Source organism: Daphnia pulex, chromosome 10 (genome assembly GCF_021134715.1).
Source record: "Daphnia pulex isolate KAP4 chromosome 10, ASM2113471v1".
Classification (NCBI taxonomy): Eukaryota; Metazoa; Arthropoda; class Branchiopoda; order Diplostraca; family Daphniidae; genus Daphnia; species Daphnia pulex.
In genome coordinates this window covers 15,031,929-15,050,263 of record NC_060026.1, presented here as the reverse complement: position 1 = coordinate 15,050,263, position 18,335 = coordinate 15,031,929, and the positions used below count along the sequence as shown (strand labels likewise).

General features: G+C 42.0%; 2 protein-coding genes and 4 long non-coding RNA genes across 8 annotated transcripts; 2 read left to right on the top strand and 4 right to left on the bottom strand.

The window, feature by feature from the left end:
• Positions 1–137: 137 nt before the first annotated feature.
• Positions 138–879, top strand: LOC124204341. The gene is made up of 2 exons (XR_006878840.1): positions 138–662; positions 730–879. It is a non-coding gene; the product is annotated as an uncharacterized LOC124204341 (long non-coding RNA).
• A 21-nt stretch (positions 880–900) lies between these two features.
• Positions 901–2,815, bottom strand: LOC124204333. Its single transcript, XM_046601381.1, has 5 exons — positions 2,169–2,815; positions 1,951–2,108; positions 1,639–1,881; positions 1,442–1,573; positions 901–1,368 (listed from the first exon to the last, which is right to left on the bottom strand). The coding sequence occupies exons 1-5, from the start codon at positions 2,683–2,685 to the stop codon at positions 979–981; spliced, it is 1,440 nt and encodes a 479-aa protein (XP_046457337.1). The 5' UTR covers positions 2,686–2,815; the 3' UTR covers positions 901–978.
• A 253-nt stretch (positions 2,816–3,068) lies between these two features.
• Positions 3,069–5,071, bottom strand: LOC124204344. The gene is made up of 2 exons (XR_006878844.1): positions 4,939–5,071; positions 3,069–4,832 (listed from the first exon to the last, which is right to left on the bottom strand). It is a non-coding gene; the product is annotated as an uncharacterized LOC124204344 (long non-coding RNA).
• On the top strand, positions 3,811–10,451 carry LOC124204328. 2 transcript variants are annotated; one of them, XM_046601363.1, is made up of 10 exons: positions 3,811–4,824; positions 5,496–5,965; positions 6,181–6,575; positions 7,533–8,069; positions 8,148–8,327; positions 8,432–8,537; positions 8,645–8,731; positions 9,251–9,399; positions 9,548–9,706; positions 9,925–10,451. In XM_046601363.1, the coding sequence occupies exons 1-10, from the start codon at positions 4,248–4,250 to the stop codon at positions 10,061–10,063; spliced, it is 2,799 nt and encodes a 932-aa protein (XP_046457319.1). In that variant the 5' UTR covers positions 3,811–4,247; the 3' UTR covers positions 10,064–10,451. The 2 variants fall into 2 exon arrangements, with proteins under 2 accessions (XP_046457319.1, XP_046457320.1); XM_046601364.1 differs by lacking the exon at positions 3,811–4,824 and adding an exon at positions 5,153–5,391.
• LOC124204346 lies at positions 8,925–9,252 on the bottom strand. The gene is made up of 2 exons (XR_006878847.1): positions 9,138–9,252; positions 8,925–9,056 (listed from the first exon to the last, which is right to left on the bottom strand). It is a non-coding gene; the product is annotated as an uncharacterized LOC124204346 (long non-coding RNA).
• A 563-nt stretch (positions 10,452–11,014) lies between the features above and the next one.
• On the bottom strand, positions 11,015–14,313 carry LOC124204345. Of its 2 annotated transcripts, none has more exons than XR_006878845.1 (3): positions 14,098–14,313; positions 11,415–11,529; positions 11,015–11,356 (listed from the first exon to the last, which is right to left on the bottom strand). It is a non-coding gene; the product is annotated as an uncharacterized LOC124204345 (long non-coding RNA). The 2 variants fall into 2 exon arrangements; XR_006878846.1 differs by having other exon boundaries at positions 11,015–11,323.
• Positions 14,314–18,335: the final 4,022 nt, after the last annotated feature.

Here is an 18,335-nt window from a genome sequence, read left to right as displayed (position 1 = left end):
GGCTGATAATAGTAAGAGGTAACCAATTAAAAATAGAAGATAACAAAAGTAAAAACATCTTGGGCAAATACTCGAGCGGGACAGTTGCTGGACACTTGTGTCTAATAAATAAAAATAAAATTTCGCAACACAAAACCGACGCAACATCTAAATCATATATGAACTCGATGCGGTTCAAAATAAAAAGTAGTGGATGATGTCAAAAGTTTTTAAAAAAGGCCAACTGGTCCCTTCCTGCCACGATTTCTCAAAACGGATGCGTCTTTTACTGTGTGGTCAAAGGCAAATATTTAGAAACAAGGATCTTATGACGTTCAAGGGCGTTTCACTTTTCTCGTCTTCCTTTCGCTCGGATCGCCTTCCATAACTTTGACAACTGTGGCCATTCTAGACGTCAAAAGTCTTTGGGTAGTCGTCGCAAACGCAGCACAATTTGTTCGTAGTCAAAAAGATGCGTCTCTTCAGTCTGTTCTTCACGTTGTTGATTCTTTTGGCGGCTTGCACTGGTTCGGCGATTAAGAAAAACGTTTTAGACAAAATTCCAGGTGCTGGAACTGACGAAATGCAAATCGGAGTTGCACCGGATCGCAAATGTCCTCCGCCAAAGCAAATGGATCCACAGGGAAACTGTCGCCAACCTTGGGGCCGCTGAAAATGTTGAGGTAGATAAATTTACATTTAAAACTAACCCTAAATTTCTCAAGTTACAAATGTTTCCATAAAATTTAGTTTTGAATTTCAAAATGGATTGGATGACAATATTGGAGTCGCTTCACCTACTACCCAGTTATGTTTACCGAGCACTGAATACTATCCAATATTCTAACCCCATACTCTTACTCGTCGGAATATTGTCTGAAATATAACGAAAGTTTATTACAAATGAAATATAAAAATCAATTTAAATTGTCAAAAGACCGACTCGGCGTGTAATATACTAACGAATCAAAATACTTCATTGCGATTAGAAGTTGGAGACTAACGAGCAGTAGCATCAAATTCTCTGAGCCAATCCATACTATTATTGTTTTGACTACTCAACAATTGCCAAGCAGAATGGCCTTCAGGCGCCATCTCGAGAAAAATGAAAAAGATGCGTTCGAATTCGTCGCTGGATAACTGATTGAAACAGGTAAAGAGGGGAATGCCCTCCCGAATGAGTCGGAGTCCGATGCCAGGTATCCATTTCTCGAGCGAGTTGATGACTTTGGCCGTGCTGGTCGACATGACGTGACGAATAAACATACTGTAAAGGTTTCGTTCTGTCGAACTTAAAGTTCGGCCCCGACAGCTGATGGGCCGAAAGGTACAACGGAGCACCACAGCTTTATCAGCCCGCTTTTTGCGGGGATGGACACCAAAACCCAACTAGAGATAAAACAACGATTCATTAAACAAATGGTTTAAAAACAAAATAATAAAATGACTGATTTATGCTAACCGGTGCGAATGATGGGAAGAAGGCATCGGCTGCTATCGTACACACTAATTCGGATTTAACAAACGTCCGCCATGCAGTAATAGATTTGGTTAGCTTCCGCAGGGGATCAACCATTTCCATTTCGACGAGTTTCTGAGTAAGCATTTCAGATTGTGTTATAATTTGAGTAGTGCAAGGTTTTTCAGTAGAAATCATACCTCTCCATAAGCTTTTTCGACAACAAAGTACAGCTCGACGTGTTTATTGTCGAAGGGTATAATACCTGTCGTGTAATTCGTCAAAATGCTTTTGGCTATGGTGGGATTGCTAAGGGGTTGAACGATTTTGATCCGGTTGTATTTTTCCGACTCTAGTAAGTTAATTAAGGCGTGCTCGTTATTTTCGCCCAAACTGAACAAAGAATGGGGAGCGACATATACAGGTTGATTCTTGTGGATTTTCTAAAATTAAAAAAAAAATTAATAATGAAGGTTGAATTTGCAAATGTAACGACAAGTAATAAAGCATACCTCCAAGTGTGATCTTATATAACTATTCTGTTCAAACAGAACCAGCTGCTTGGCTCCTTTCTTCATAAATTGGTGTGACAAGATTCCAGCACCAGGATTACCAATCACAACAACTGTTGACGGATCACTAATATCGCCAATCTTGCTGATGAAAGAACCTAATTTTGAGAAGATGGTAATTATAATTGTTTCAGTGTGTGTTGAAAAATGAGACTTACGACAGGTCTCACTGTCGATAAAACTTGAAGCTCTTGAGCGAACTGTATCCAGTAAAGGGAATTTTATCGCATTCATCCATTTAATGGCTGTTTTGTTATGCAAGTTGTCCTTATTCAACGTTTGTTCAGCTATAACAAATTTTTTTAGGGCTTTTTCTTGGGAGCCAGTCAATTTCATGGATTTCAACACTTTATCAGGTTGACTTTGAAACTGGTGGTAGACATCTACTTGGCTGGTTTCTTGAACAGCTTCTTCATCGTTGGTGTCTACCAGTAGATTGGGGAGAGCCAAACGGTTTTTCATAATGGATGGTTCGAAACTGGATTCCACTGCAACAGAGCTTGCAAACTGTGATGCACTGCTCATTTTTTGATTGTGTGTAAGGGAAGTGGGATGTTCACTGTGTTTGACATTGCATTTGGCATCGGCAATTTGCAAACTCGCCAGATTTGACGAGCTTTGTGCCAAAGTCCTGGTGGAAATTCGCTGAGCAGAGCGTACAATTGGGGAGAACATGATTGAAGCACTTGTTAACTGAACTATTTTATTTGTTTTAACTAATAATGAAAAAAAGAAACATGATTGTTATGGAACGATCAACGCCGGGCCTCGTGACAAATGTGCCAAGCAGACGACAACAACAGCGATGGCGATGTGAAATTCGAGAATTTTCTTTCTTTTATTTTAAGTTTGCTACAAAATACGAATAATAATACATTTCGTTCATAATTTCTAGTGAAATTCACAATTTTATTTGTTCCAACAACACAATTTACAACGTTTATCAATTTCGTATTTCTTAATGATTGCGTAACCAACGTCCTACGCACGTAGACGAAATGGGTTTACGCAACCAATATCGATTCTTTTAAGAATACCGTTATAAAAAAAAAAAAAAAAAACCTTGTTCAGCAGAAGTGAGAACTCCCGGCTACTATTTGATTTATCTATCCTTTTCATGCAGAAAGATTTTCAGCCGTTTCGAAAACGGTTAGTGCTGCTGCCACCATTCATACATCTATGGCTTATCGATCGTCACGCATAATAAGTTATATAGCCAATCCAATCCATCAACAGACCTGTCTCAAAGAATAAATGACTTTCATTTTTTTTTCTTTCATTTCTTGGTCTCATTTTTAACAACACAAACAACAAAAAAACATACACAAAAAAGCATTAATGATAATTTCCCGAATTATTTCCAATTGCGTTTGATTTCAAACAAATAATTCCAGTCAAACTGGATATTCCGAAATACAGGAATATAATACATAGTACGTCTATATACGGCACGATTAGGTTATTTAGATCAAGGTACAATAATACCTGTCATCAAACAGTTGACAGTCTGAAGTCGGAATCGTGACGTCGGGTCTAACTTTCTTCCGAACCCGCCGACGATGTGGTTATATACCCTGGAACGAACAATGGGGAACCGAACCCCATCACGTTATAATAATACAATAAATATGACTCCCGTAACTATGTAAAAGGAGGGTAGAGAAAAAGAAAGAAAAAAAGGTATATAGACGTTCTAAAAGGGTCGTCGGGGATACCGGGATAGAGAATAAGGCGTGCGGGACTCACGCGGTTGGTAGAACCTGGTACCGAATATAATACAAAAAGCACCAGCGTGTGTGTGTGTAGTGTGTGTACCTGTGTGCCACCAGCACAGACGTGTATGACGTTGTGTAACAATTCCAGTAGTACTGTTGTTTGGGGTAGTAGGTGCATTGAACGATCGATCGTGTCTTTTTTTCTCTTTTTCTTTTTCAAAAGTTTTGAAAGAGAACGGAAGTACCGAAGAGTATGGGGACTCATTCCGGCGCGCTGCAGTTCACTTGTGTGTACGTGTGTGTCGTGGTTTTCTCCGCACTTCTTCCAGGTAGGACGTGCCAGTCCTCGGTTGTATTCCGGTCGTGATTGTTCGTGATTGCTGTACCTGGCCGTTTATTTCTTCCAGAAAAATTGTTCCGACTAATCGGTGGAAATTTTCTAGTCAATTTTTTCTTTTGTGTGTTTCTTCCGGTTTTTGTGTTCTTTTCGGATGGCTGGATCACCACCCCGTCGGACCCAAGATGACGCAATTGTCGTCCTTTTGGCTGGTGTCTCTGACGCCAGGTGTCATCATCTCCCGGCTTGTTTGCATTGACGAGATGCAAAACCAGTCGGAGAAGCGACGGCCGGGCGATGGCAAGAAGAGTCTGCGATGGCCGTCGCTTCCGGACGAAGTCCTCCTCTCCAAAACTCCAAAATGGTTGAAATCCCTGTCGTTCCACCACCGACAAAGTCCGCCAGTGTCCAGTGCCAGTTTCGTTCTCCCCAAATTACCCGGCAGCGACAATCACTTCCATCAGCCGGAAGAGGAATCCAGCGACGTCCAAACGGGTCAAGTTCACTTGCCACCGCTGTGCTTCTCATCCGGCAGCAGTAGCACGGATGACAAGGCCAGATCTTCTTGGCTTCTGCCCACCTTTCCGGCCTTCCATCGCAAAGAAGTTTACCACCGACAGGCCGCCGCCAGAGAACGGCGCCAGCTGTCGGCCAAACTCGCCCGTCTACCGCCCATCACCACTACCACCAGCAGCAGCAGTAGCACATCTCCTCCGCCAACTGTCCAGTCGTCATCCGCACCTCCGCCAAGATCTCCCCGAGGTTAAAACCTAAAAACACACAAATTCAATTTTCTCAAAATTCAATTAGTTTCAGGTTACTAAGAAGGAAATGACATTATATTTAATCCGGAATTTTTAAGAATGTGTGACTGACCTTGTTTGTCTTCCTCGTCATTCCGAAGAATCCTTAGAAAGTTAAAATTCCGGTGTAACTATTAGAGTAGGAAAAATATGAAGGATTTAGTTTTTTACTCTGGTGTAATCGATATCCACATATTAGTGGGCGGGGCTAAACCCAGCAAGGTCCCTCTACGCATAGATACACGTACGTACGTATAACATGGTAACCTTGACGTCACACACAACACACCAGAGAGAAACGAAAGTTCTTTCTATTCATTTTTATTCCCTTCTACCAGCTTGTGCCACATAATAATGAGATTGTCTGTGCTGTGCAGTGCTGCAGTAGTATCTAGTGAATGCTCAATTATTCCGTCTCGGATCTCCGTCGCTATCGGATTCATTTTTGTGCGGCCGTCTCTACCCTCCCACCAAAACAATTTTTACCTAATTTGCGTGACTAAAATAACAAGTCATAGATCGCCTTGTAAATTGCTGGGTGTAGTCCCGTTTTGTGTCTATTTGTTTTTGTTGTGATCAAAGTGAATATTTTTCGTTTTCTCACGAAATTATTTTGACTGAAAATAAAAGGTGTGGAAGGGACGAGCGTGACTTTGCTGTCGAGTCGGAGCGGTCGAACGAGAGGAGAAGAAGAGGAGGAAGAACAGCAGTTCAAGATGCCGGGAACCATCACTGACGTTGGCCATCGTAATGTCCATTTATGGTCCGTCGGTAGGCGAACAAGAGAAGAAGAAGAAGACGATGATGAACGAAGAGAAAAGGCGGAACTGATGGCGCTGCTGAGGCCGGTGGTCTCCATATCGGGTCATCACGCAACACCACCACCAGTCGACGAAAGTTACCAGCCGACTAGAACAACGGCCGGATCGTCACGTGACCCACCGACTCCTACTGCTGGTGCTGCTGCTGGGCCTTCGACTCTTGTTAACAACACAACAACAGCCGACGACTTTCAGTGGACCATCGAATGGACGCCGAGTGCGGACGTCTTCCGACACCAATCCGCCACCAGTCCGTCCTCATCACGTTCTTCCGCTTCGGTATGAATCAATTCGATACTTATTTCACTAAGTTGACCTATAAAACAATTCAAAAAGTAAGACAAAAACAGCTGATTTTTAGAGGTCGGACGGCCAGCTGGCCGAGCAGACATTTGGGACAAGGTTGTGCACGAAATTGTTGGTGTTGGTTTTTTTGAATGACGTAAGTTTAGACAGCCGTCGTGACTGGTTATGTTTGTTTTTGTATTGTTCAGGATGCTGACGAATTGATTGGAGACGAAGAGATGGCCGCTCCGTGGCCAGTCGAGCGGCATTGGCGGAGTGGCAGCGCTGCCAGCCGAGTCCGCCATTCTCCACCGATTGCATCGCCAACGCCAACCAGTCGAAATGAAACCAAAGCCGAGCTCCCGTTGTTGGCTTATTCCACTTCGCCGCCAGTTCCGGCACTCCGAGCCAAAACGGCACATCCTTCCATGTCTTCGGCGGAAGAGGATCAGCTGACGGCCAGCCAACAACAACAACACTACCACCACCAAGAGCAGCCGGATCGCCAAGATTCCGAAGAAATCATCGAAGAGATCGAACACGTTTTCGATGAAATCGATATCCAATCCTTCGATGATGAATCGCCCGGCGTCCATCACAGTCGGTAAGTTCCGAGCCCAGTCACGCTCACGACATAAATCTCTTATTCCGCAGGGGCTTCACAAAACTTGTACACACACAGCAACAACAACCCCAAAAAGTGTCTTTGTGCTGGGTTGCCGGACCCCTCCATACACAGCCCACACACACAGTACAATAGAGTTTGCCCATACGTGTCAACTCTGTCCCGTTTCAATGGCAACCGGACCCGTTTGACATCAACACAAAAGCTTTTTTTTCTAGATCCTTCCTTCTGGGTTGTTGTTGTTGTTGTTTGGGGAGGTTGTCTTTTTGGCGGCCTTGTAGGGATGGATGGGACGATACAATGCGACAGACGAGGAGCGGGAGAAGAGCCGGATATGTCATGCGACATTCGTGCTGGCACGGCAATTTTCTGAATAGTCGATCCGCTGCCATTTCAACCGATGGATGTGCGCTGACGTGGCTGTACAACTGTTGTTTTTTTTCTCGGCCGATTGTTGTTTTTCTGAACCTGAAACTACAAATAAAAATAAAGAAAATTTGGTTCGAGTGCAAAAGAAACGACCCGAACCCGAACTGGGACCGGGTCCAAAAAAAGTGTTGTTTGGTTTGCAGAACATGGGCAGCATTACGTCAAGGGGACCCAAAAGGATCAGCAAGACCCCCATCGTTTCATTGCAGAGTCATCGCCGTCGTGATGACCTTATTAAGCGGTGCGTGATTCATCCAATTTCCCGAATGTTCTCAAACATCCGGTTGGGAAATTTTTGAAATTTTTTAAAAAATATTCGCGGGTTATTTTTGAAAACTATTGTTTTCAAATATTTATATGTGTGGTGATGTGAGCAAGATGATGAGATACCAAGACAATGTACGCAAATCGATCCGTCCCCTGCGGCCATTGTTACAGAACAGATGCGATCGATCCGATTGATTTTGATCCTTTTTGATTATTTGGTGATTTTGTCTATGACGACAGGTTGAAAGAAGATCCAGACGACCGTCTGGAACTGGATGACGACACGTCCGTCTTCGGCGGAGTCCAGCTGGAGCAGCTGAAAAAGCTCCTGCACCAGAATTCCGGCGGCAACAACAACGAAGTGGCGGAGGAAGTCGACGATTGCGACGGCAAAGAAACGACGTCGTCGTCTCCGACCTTCCGCCAAGATCCGTCCATGGCCGAGCAGTTGCTGGCCGTCCAGCCGGATTGCCTGCCCAATGCGGTCCAGCAGCATCAGTACTTGTATCATCCGGATGACCGGCCAATCAGCCGCAGTCCGCGCGTCGTCCACAGTCCCGTCCTCGGCCAAAGCGAATCCTCAATCCGGCGGGCGTTTGTCTTCGAAGAAGAAGAGGAAGTGCCGGAAGAGTTTGACGATCCGGCAGAAGCTTCCGCCAGATTGGTGGCTCCTCCCATCCAGGCCAAGAGCCGCTCGGTGGCTTCGTTTACCAGTCGCAATACCCCGTCACCTGATGAGAATGGCCGCCGCCAGAGGTCTCTACCTACCCGAATCACGTAATTCAATTTCCATCCAATTTTAAAATTAAAAAATCTCCTACTAAACAAAGTTTAATCATTACCAACGTAAATTAGCGAGAAATCGGTCCCGCCAGTTAAAAGGATCGGCGTGATGCCCTCGAGCATTGTCAACCGTCAAATCAAGGCCGGCCAATCGCTATCGCCGGCGGCTCATAAAACCAACCGGCCCGAGAGTCCCCAAGATCCTAAATCAATCCTCCAAACGGCCCTGAAGAATATCCACTCATCTGAATGGTAATTTTTTTAAAAATTAAATTAAATTAAATTAGCGGGAATTTCAAAAAATTTAAAAAATTCAAATTCAAATTTGACTAAAACACCAAACCAAAAATAAACAGGGAAGTCAAAGTTGAAGGTATCCGACGTCTGGAGGATCTAATTACGGCCAACAGCGACTGTGTGGCCGCCGAACTTCACATCGTCGTCCTGGCATTGCTGGAGGAGGTATTATTATACAAGATGCTCTTGCATAACAAATCAACTACAATTTTAATGAGATATGTATAATATACTTTCTCTGTGTTGTTTTCCCTTCCGGCCAAACAAAAAAGATTAAGAACTTGCGCTCCCAAGTGTCACGCGTGGCCATCCACTCGACGGGCAAAATGTTCCAGCACTTTGGCAAACAAATGGAACAGGTAAAATCATCAATTTTCACAACTTCTTTCATATTTCTTTGATTGTGTGTTTTTTTTTTAAGTTGAAAGAGTTATGATTGGTTGGATGAAAGTTTGTTGACGCTTTGGAAAAACAAGTGATCGACGGCTGTTTAATTATGCTAAAAGGATTTCACCCCCTCAAAAGGGAAGGATGAACTTTTTTGGCACGTTCGTAATTATATCCGGCGATGTAATAAATATATGGGCGTGGATAAAAGAAAAATGGGGAGGGTGACTCTATTAGATCGTCTGGGAGAAGCAAAAAAAAAAAACAGCCATGATTGATTGCGTGGCGTAATTCAATCTGAAAAAATAAATTTAAAAATAGAAAAAGTGAAAATGGATCGCTAATTATATGCTAACGATTGTAATTGGAATTGATTACGAGGGCTGTCGGTGTGTTTCTGGGTAGAGATCATTAACGACGTCGAATTGATGAATTGATGTGTGCTGCTGCTGCTGTTGTATATATATTCCATGCTGGCCCTGATAAAATAGGATTTAGACCGAACGGTACCGCTGCTCCTGAGCAAGGCCGGCGACACGAACCGGTTCATCCGAGACGACGCCCACGCCGCTCTGATCAACGTCACCGAATTCGTCTCACCGCCCAAAGCCATCGTCGTTATCGTCGGAGAAAGTCTAACGTATGTGATAGTTCCTTTATAAATAATTTAGTTAAATATAGTATACCTTTTATTCTTTCTTTTCTTGCTGGATCTATTCAATGGCCGGCTGTGTGTGTATAACTGTATATACATAATGACGTTGGCCATTTGGTGTGTGTCACAACAGCCACAAGAACGCGACGGTGCGGGCGGAAGGAGCCAAATTACTGGCGGCCATCGTCGTCAAATTGGGTCCGGCCAAGACCCTCAGCGGGGCCAAAGATGTCACCGAGAGGATCCTACCGGCCGCCGCCCATTTTATCCAAGATGGCAGTCTAGAAGCCAGGTAATATCATATGACTGTAATTAGAATTATTTTATTGTTAAGATTTATAGATCTAGTATATACCTTTAATTGCAAGTGGAGGGACTTGTTGAGCTGCAGGGTCCCATTTTATAATTGGTCCTTGTGTGTATACGTATCAAATCCTTCCGGCGAACCTCAGAGCGGAAATATAATGAAGGGAATTACATCAATTTTGGTTTTGTTTGTTTGTTTCACAGGGCCCAGGCCAAGAAGATTTTCAGCGTCGTCATCGAGGATCCCATTTTCGACAAAGCCATGCAAAAGTATCTGTCGCCGTCCACCATCCGCAACATCCAGCGGACGCTGGATACACTCCGCAAAACGAAAATGTACTAAAATGTTTAATCCCCCTGATTAATTTGATGAACAAAAGAATATTCGTTCCAGGCAGCCAGGGTTACATAAATTGTACACCACAATTTTTTGATTATTAAGTTTGATATCGATGTGATTGTTTTTTGCGTCCTAAAATTAGATATTATACCATTTCACTAAATGTGAAATGATTGGAAGGGGAATTGTTGATTTATTTATTGGATTGTAATGACATCTTTAAATTATTTGCGTTGTTGGGTGGGGTTGGCTAAATTTAGGAATTGATTGAAATGCAGTTATTAAGTTTGTAGTTAAATAGTTTAAAAAGAAGACTTGTTGGGAGCCAATGACAATGATGTGAACTCGTGTGATCAAACAGGAAAAGAAATAAATGTACAGTTGGATTCAATTTGAAAAAAAAAGAAAATGAATTCTTCGAATTAAAGCAATTATTTTTCTAATCAGCAAACAAACCCAATTCGATTTTCAAAATTCTCAATTTGAAAAACGTCAGCGAAATGTACAAATCCGGCGGAAATGAGCGCCCTGCTGTTGCTGAGCGGCGCTCCGAGTCAAAGGGACGTCACGGCCGTCTGTCGGTATAAGAATCACGACACGGGGTCCCGCACTCACGCCGGCAACGCGCCCCACCCTATTAGAAAATGAATCGGCGATGATGTCTCTTTTCTTCGCGTTGTCATTACGTAAAGAAAAAAAAGTTCACCCCCCGCCATGTAATTTATACATTTTCTTTTTCATCACTTCAAATTTTAATGATGTCGTTGGCGCCAATTTATTTCAAAAAAAAAATTATAAAATTTTTTAAAATTCCCGCCAAAATGTTTTAGATTTAAAAATACAAAAAAGTAGGAGGAAAACATAGAGAAGATGAAAGGTTCTATATGCGCGGTGATGACGAGCCAATCAAGACAAAACAGACGAAAGAGACGGGGAGGGGGGTGGCTGGGTCGGAATGCGTACACAGAATAACAAGCGAGCTCGCTGGCTCGTTTCGCTTTTTATATTAGCAATACACGCCACGTTAGCTAGTTGCCGAACTTGTGTACATAAACACACACGACGACGACTAAGAAGAAAGAAAGAAGGAAGGAAAAAATAAAATGCCAAACTTGCCGGGATACTGTTGATGAGGCGATCGTGCCATCACGTTCGCCATCCATCCATCCGTTTGGCTGCTGCTGCGGATCAAAAAACAACACACACACAAGCGGACCCTCGCCGCCCCGCTTTAGGACATGTCGGAGAAGAAAAGAAACACATCTAAGTTGGGACGACGGGCGCGTAGATTAGCAGCTAGTATATAAATATATATAAGAAGAAAAAAAAGGAGTTATTATATAGACTAGCTCACCAAGTAGGTTTTTCTCTCCTTTTCTTGTTTGATGGGTGGCGATGGGGGGTCGCTCTCCCTGTTGCTCTTTCACGCCGGTCTTTATCGATCCGGGACCCGAGCATCAGCCCCACGCCTCGTGTAGACATATAGAAGAAAAAAGAAAAGGTCGCTCAACTGCTGTTGATGTGTTAATAGCTTGTTATATTCCAGCTGCCTGCTGCTGTCTCCACACAGATAATAAGCTGCTGCTAGGCGAGATGTGTTGTTGGTTCAGTTTTCGTTCACACTTGTTGCCCACTACGTTTTTACTTTTTAGTTTAGTTTTTTTTCTTTTTTTAAGATATTTAATCCATTTGAATTTGGCGCGCTTTTTATTTATTTTACTTTTTCTCACGAAATTGTCCGGACGCCCAGATATTTACGGAATGTTTCTTTATGACTATCCAAACAACAGACGTGCATGCCGGCGCACTAGTTTGTTCAACGTCATAAAAAGTTTGGGGGGAGTTTGAAATAGACGTCGGTGCAAATAGTAGACGTAATCATTTCCCGGTTGGAATTGATTGAACTTTTAAGCGCATAGGCTCGATCGACATTTTAAGTTATCGCCCAAAATATTTGAAATAAAAACAAAACCTCATCTAAGATATCAAAACAAAAGTGGGAATGGTATATAGACTGCCACGCCCCTGTGTATCCGCACTCTGATATGATGAAAGCCCATGTGTGTCTATATGCACTATCCCTATATCTATCTCTTTATTATAATGTATTATTATTATTATTATAGGCATTGGGGCGTCCCTTTACGACGCATCTAATGTCCCTCAGCTGCTTCCGCCGACCTTCTTTGTGCTGCTGGTAGATATATGGACTCTCTCTTTTTGATATAGAAGGGGAGCGAATCATTAACAATTGAACGATTTCTAGGCAGACACCGAAGATGACGCTATATACAGGTCGATTATTATTGCTCTTCCTTTAGGGGGGTGTATATATAATACTCCGGCTGATTATTAGATGGACCAGCACATAACAGTTAATGATATCTCAATCAATTCTATTAGATGCCCAGTATAAGTTAAACAAGTCATTTAATCTAGGCAGATTTCAATAATGATTGATCGATAGAGACCACACTATAGGCCTATTATTGACACAAACAACAGGTGGCGTTGAGAGTGTTGGTCGGGTAAGTTATATTACGCAAGAAAAACATACTCGATAAGACTTGATGATGTGGCTTATTTATTTATTTATCTGATGTTGCAATTATTGATGGGCCATCGCTTGATCCTAGGAAAGTGTTCCTTATATTCCTTCCCCTGTAATCAATAACTTGGAGCCTAGGAAATGGTGTGGCCATATTTCTTTTCGGCGGCAGGCCGTGCAATACAACAAGTTGTCTAACCTTTTCTGCCTATTTTGGCTTATTCATAATCGATTGATGTATCGGCCTAGCCTATCTCGCCACTTTTTCTGACGCGCAAAAGAAACGAATCCAAAACCCTTTTTAGCCAAACTAACAGACAAAGAAAGAAAGGCGAAATGTCATAGTTGCCCAAAAAGAATGTACAGTCACTATATACATCATTCGAAAATATTAGATTCTAGATTGCTGATAAAAGAAGATTCAGCCTAGCTATATACCATCAGCAGAATAATACTCGGGCATTATTCATGTGAATTTAGATCTATAGACGCTTTGGGGGACTGTGTAGAGAGCTCTTCTGAGATGCCGGTGCATGTAATAACCAAACGAGGATCATGCTGGTTAAAAAAAAGAGCTAGCGTTTAGGTTTCTCTAGATCTCTTTGAGCTTGGAAAGCCCCTTCAAACACGTTTGATATATACGCAGGTTATGTATGCACACTGCAAGTTGCCTCGCAGCTACAACATGCTGATGATGGAGCTGAAGGGCATTCACCCATTCCGCATCACGGAGGTGCGCAGCAGGGGGAAAAGCTTTGATGAGAATTTCGGGATAGTCACATTTCAGTCGGAATTTTCAGTTCAAATTCAAAATGGAAAGAGACAAATGGAATTAGATTCGAGGGGGGTTGTAATTATCACACGAGTGAATTGTCGATTATAAATGAGCGCGAAAGGGAATTTGAACTACCACGCTCTTACTTTGTCAATTACATTTAGCGCTGGCGTATACTGGGCCCTTAATTAGTCCGCGTAATCGCACGTTAACTGACCAACACACAAACTTTGAAGCGTGAGACTCACTAATGGAGTCGAGGTGAGTTGGAATTGACTCAACTATAAGGCGTACTAAGTTACAGGTTTAGTTACTTTGGGTTGAAATTGAGCATTGCACGATGTAGGGATAACCGAGTCAAACCCCAAGGCATTATATGGTGAAAGATTCAAGGGGCTCTTAACGAGGAGATGCTGCCAGGTCCCTCCCTTGAACATTAAATTTTCTAGTTGCACTTTGCTTCAAGTGTTTAAAGTTTAAATTGTTTACCCACAGACAAAGTTGTGAGTTACAAAACCGGACCTGATCTGCAGTCGCTCTACAAATGATTAATTTAATTAAACCTGACTGAGTAAACGACAATGGCAAGAGACAACAGTTGGAGTCAACTGCAAAGCTCAGGAATAATCGTATTCCGTACTTCTCTGAATAACGATTTATAATCAATGCCACCAGATGGTCAAAAAGGAAGAAAAGAGATTCATTTTGTCCTACCTTTAAGCCTGGGAAATACGGCCAGGTATCCAAACCACAAGTCTGGGCTCCATCCATCCGCAGACTAGTAGAATCCACCAGTCGGAATAGGAGAAAGGGGGTCCTCGTGAATACACCCACATTCACATGGATGTACACGAGGACATTTAAAGAATGGGGAAGAAGAGAGACGTAACTCCACCGACATTGGTAGTTTCTCTAATCCGGATGCTGTTTATCTAAAGAAAAAATAAAATAGTGGGTTACGAAAAATATTTAGACTGATAAAAACAAGCAAGGACAAGTTGAAAATGAGACTGTTGGTTAAACCTTGATTTTCAATCAATTTGAGAATTTAAGTTGGTTTATACCTACACACTGATTCGAGTATTGATGTGAGTCATACATCATCAAAATATCTATCAGGTCACAGGTTAATAAATGTAACGAAAATCATTACCCAATCGATGAGATGGTTGCTGATGACAGGTAAGTAGCAGCACAAGCAAAACTGGCATGACTTGTGGTTATGATGGCTGGCTGGGTCATGGACGTTCAGGCCCCGGCGTTCAGGCCCCGGCTTTCAGGCCCACTTTTTACGTGGGCCTGAACGTCCAGCTGTTGGGCCTGAACGTCCAAATTCTAAATATTTATTTTTCAGCACAGTGGCGCTAGTAAGCCTGTTTCCGGCATGTACTACTAGCGCCACCACACCACGCTGAGGCAGCTCCGACATAGTCCTGGGCTGACAGAGTGCCTGGCAAAAGACAGGCCCGATGAAAATATTCTTGACATTCCATACATGTCACAATTTGGGGATTTCTTGTCGACGAGAAATCCTTCTTGCACTTGAAGCAAGATGTAGTTGTAGGGAGAAATGCTGCCATTGTAAGATGAGACTCGAAGATAGAACAAACTCGTATTTCAAAGTTGGACTGACTGACGTTCGCGGTAGACTAATAAAATGGAGTTGCCAGATTTCTCTTATTCTATATTTATTTTTTATAAATTTGGCAACATTGTTAGTTTACTTATATTTTTCCCATTTATTGTATTATTATTATTATTTTGGATGGTCAGGGTTTTTTTATTTACTCAATTTATTTATTATTTATTCCATCACACATATTACATACATTCGCTGTATTTATATTTTCAATCTGGACGTTCAGGCCCAATCTGGACGTTCAGGCCCAGGGCCTGAAAGCCGGGGCCTGAACGCCGGGGCCTGAACGTCCTACATCCGGCTGGCTCTGGCCTCAATACCTGCACAAAGAAAAAGGTTACATTGTGCAAACAAATTGCCATGCATCAACAGGGGGCTTACATGATCAATGCTAACCAGGAAATAACATTTTGAACATATTTGGAACAAGTTCAACTTTTCTATTCAATAAGCTCCCATAATAATTCTATTAGTAATCTTGGTTTAATTTACCTGCCAAACAACATGGAGTGTGTATTAAGTGCTTCTCTAAAAAGGCGGGACCAGATTAACAGGACGACCACATTTTTGTGAAAACAAAATGAGAGCAGACGACATTAATATTCTAATTAGCCATGCTTAAGAATCGATAGAAATATTAGAAAATCGACCTCCAGTTTTTAAATCCAAAAAGCTCAAAAACGCGCTCGACATCCGGTTGAACGGATGGGGATTAAAAATTACGTAACCATTGAATAAACTATTGAATTTAATGGAATCACACAATATTTTCGTCGGATGGGTTGCCTTCATCAATTAATCAAAGAAGTATTTCTTTTTGAACAAAAATGTTTTTTTTTTGTTCTTTCATGTGTATTTTTGTTATTTGATGTTTTTTTATTATTATTATTAATCAGCCAGTGAGCCAGCTTCGTCGTAATACGCTCCGCCAAAATATTGGATTTCCCTTTCATCTTTTCTTCATTTTTAAAAATTTCATTTCCACGAAGCTTTTTCGATGTCTAAAAATATTCAAATAATTAGAAAAAAAAGTAAAGTTTTTTCTATTCTTCTGAATTTCGTTACAAAAGGACAAAAGGCACGTTATGTAACATCTATACACATCTCACATGTATGGGTGTGGGGAGGTTGGCGTGCGTCTCCATGGCAACAACGAGTTATTAAAAGTTGAACAATGCCACCCGACACGTTCACCGCGTAGCTAATTTTTGCCGTTCTATTATTCTCTCTCCCATATCAATTATTATATATGACGTCATAACCGTTTCGCCATCATTTCATCAGCATCCCAGTCACGTCTACCGTTCTAACAAATTGCTGGTCAAATAATAGCCGCGCACAGTGCCACAGTCCTGTCATTTCCGCCTATATCATTCACGCGCCGCGGTATATATATATGTACGTAATATCCGGCCTCGTGTGTAAATGTTTCTGTTTACACAAGTCAAACAAAACGACTTGTTTTATTAGACCACACAGCCCCCCTTTTTCTTTATACTTGTTTTTCTATTGGCCCCACAAGACTTCCACTTTGCCAGTAGCCCAGCGACTACAACACACAATTTCAGTCGTTTCTACGTGTACACACACGACGAAAAAAAAAAATACATTCGTGAGGTATGCCAATATTGCGTGATGTTCTTTGGAACGCACTTGGGCCATTATCTGGGAGAGACATTTATATTATAGCTCCCCCTCTCTGTGTGTCGTGCATATTATATGATATAGCTCTAGGCTATATAGTACCTTTATAGATTATTACGATACAAGACCCAGAGGCGATGTATACACACAGGGGCGGGTCTACTAAATAAAAAGAAAATGTTTTTTGTTGTTGTTGTTGTTGTTATTTTCTCCTTGGACTTTGTTTAATTTACTGTTTGTTTGTTTGTGATGGACTGCCACTGACCTGCCCTTTTATGGAGAGAAAACTTGTGTGCGCAGTGGATATGTATAATATTGTTGTAGATATACAAACTTGTGCGCACAGGAGCACAGCAGAGAGCAATCATTTGCATGTCTGCTCTTGTTCGTTCCTCAATTGCTGCTGCTGGCCATCACGCACCGGGCAAAAATGGGTGCACTGGTCGTGCTGGGATTACACACACACTGCACAATGCAACCCAAAGGGGGGGGGGACTCTAATAGAATGTGAGAGGGTGGAGTCCAAAGGCGGAGTCGCCCTCCGGTTATAAATGATCATGTAAAGATTATTTTATAGACGACGTATGTAATATAGCAATTGTGCATACATAAATATAGACGTCGGCAAATGTTATACGTGCGTGATGGTACGTCCATGCGCCGCTAGTGATTCGCATATTTAGCACTACAGGAAATGATTAGCGCAGAATTTGCCAATCAAAGGGTGGAGGACTCTGGCCGCCCAAACTATAACTTTGGTCGAATGTTAAAAAAGGGGCGTGCACTTAACAACTGATTCAATCAAAGTTGAACTAAAAAAATAAAAGGGAAATGATGAGTAAACTTGAACGCCATACAACTTTGCTGACGAATAGAGAGAAAATCAAATCTACAATAGAAATGATGGTAGAAAAAGAGCAAAGTTTTAGATCTATAAATTTGTATCGACATTTTGAGCTATAGATAAATCTAAAAGCAATCGGAATTTATACCGAGGCTGTTTTGGACCCCCTTGATCCCCCCCTACCCTGGCTCAGGAAAAGGGGGGGGGGGGATCAATACACTTGATGATCCGTGCGGATTTTGATCGACGATGATACGGAAGGTTTTATCTAGATCAAACTAGCAGAATAACATCTAGATTATACAACCCCGTATTGATCTACTTATCATTACCATTTTGGTTAAAAAAGAAAATGTAAAAACACAATTAAATTGCTACAATTTAACATTTGATCAGAAAGTTTGTCTATTGAATAATTTCGAGATTGGAAGTGGCTCCCCGGCAAGGCCATTACCTTCACATTTGGACCGATATTAATGAGCGTTATATAACTAGGTTATATAGAGAGGGTTAGATTCTAGTAGTCGATCAAGTTCCATATCATTAAGAGATCTGGCCCAGCCCAGTAGCGGGCTGGATCAATGGGGTTTTTTCTTCCCCTGTGAGATGCTGGCATCACATATTTCAATCGTATTATTTGGCTATAGCTCCTGCTGCTGCTGTGTATGTGCTGGAATGGTTCAAACACATTCCACCATCTATAAATAAGGCGACATTCTTTAAGATAAGAAAGAAATAAAGAGAGAGAGCTGTAGGCTATATAATACAAGAACTTCATATATTTACGGAATTCTAGACATACCGGACATATTCAACCGCACAGAA

Coding starts and splice junctions, on each gene's coding strand:
- LOC124204333 (XM_046601381.1), bottom strand. CDS start 2,685: ATGTTCTCCCCAATTGTACGCTCTGCTCAGCGAATTTCCACCAGGACT. Junction 1,882..1,950: donor ATATAAGATCACACTTGGAG/GTATGCTTTATT, acceptor TTTTAATTTTAG/AAAATCCACAAGAATCAACC. Junction 1,574..1,638: donor TCGAAAAAGCTTATGGAGAG/GTATGATTTCTA, acceptor ATGCTTACTCAG/AAACTCGTCGAAATGGAAAT.
- LOC124204328 (XM_046601363.1), top strand. CDS start 4,248: ATGACGCAATTGTCGTCCTTTTGGCTGGTGTCTCTGACGCCAGGTGTC. Junction 6,576..7,532: donor CCCGGCGTCCATCACAGTCG/GTAAGTTCCGAG, acceptor CTATGACGACAG/GTTGAAAGAAGATCCAGACG. Junction 8,538..8,644: donor TCCTGGCATTGCTGGAGGAG/GTATTATTATAC, acceptor CAAACAAAAAAG/ATTAAGAACTTGCGCTCCCA.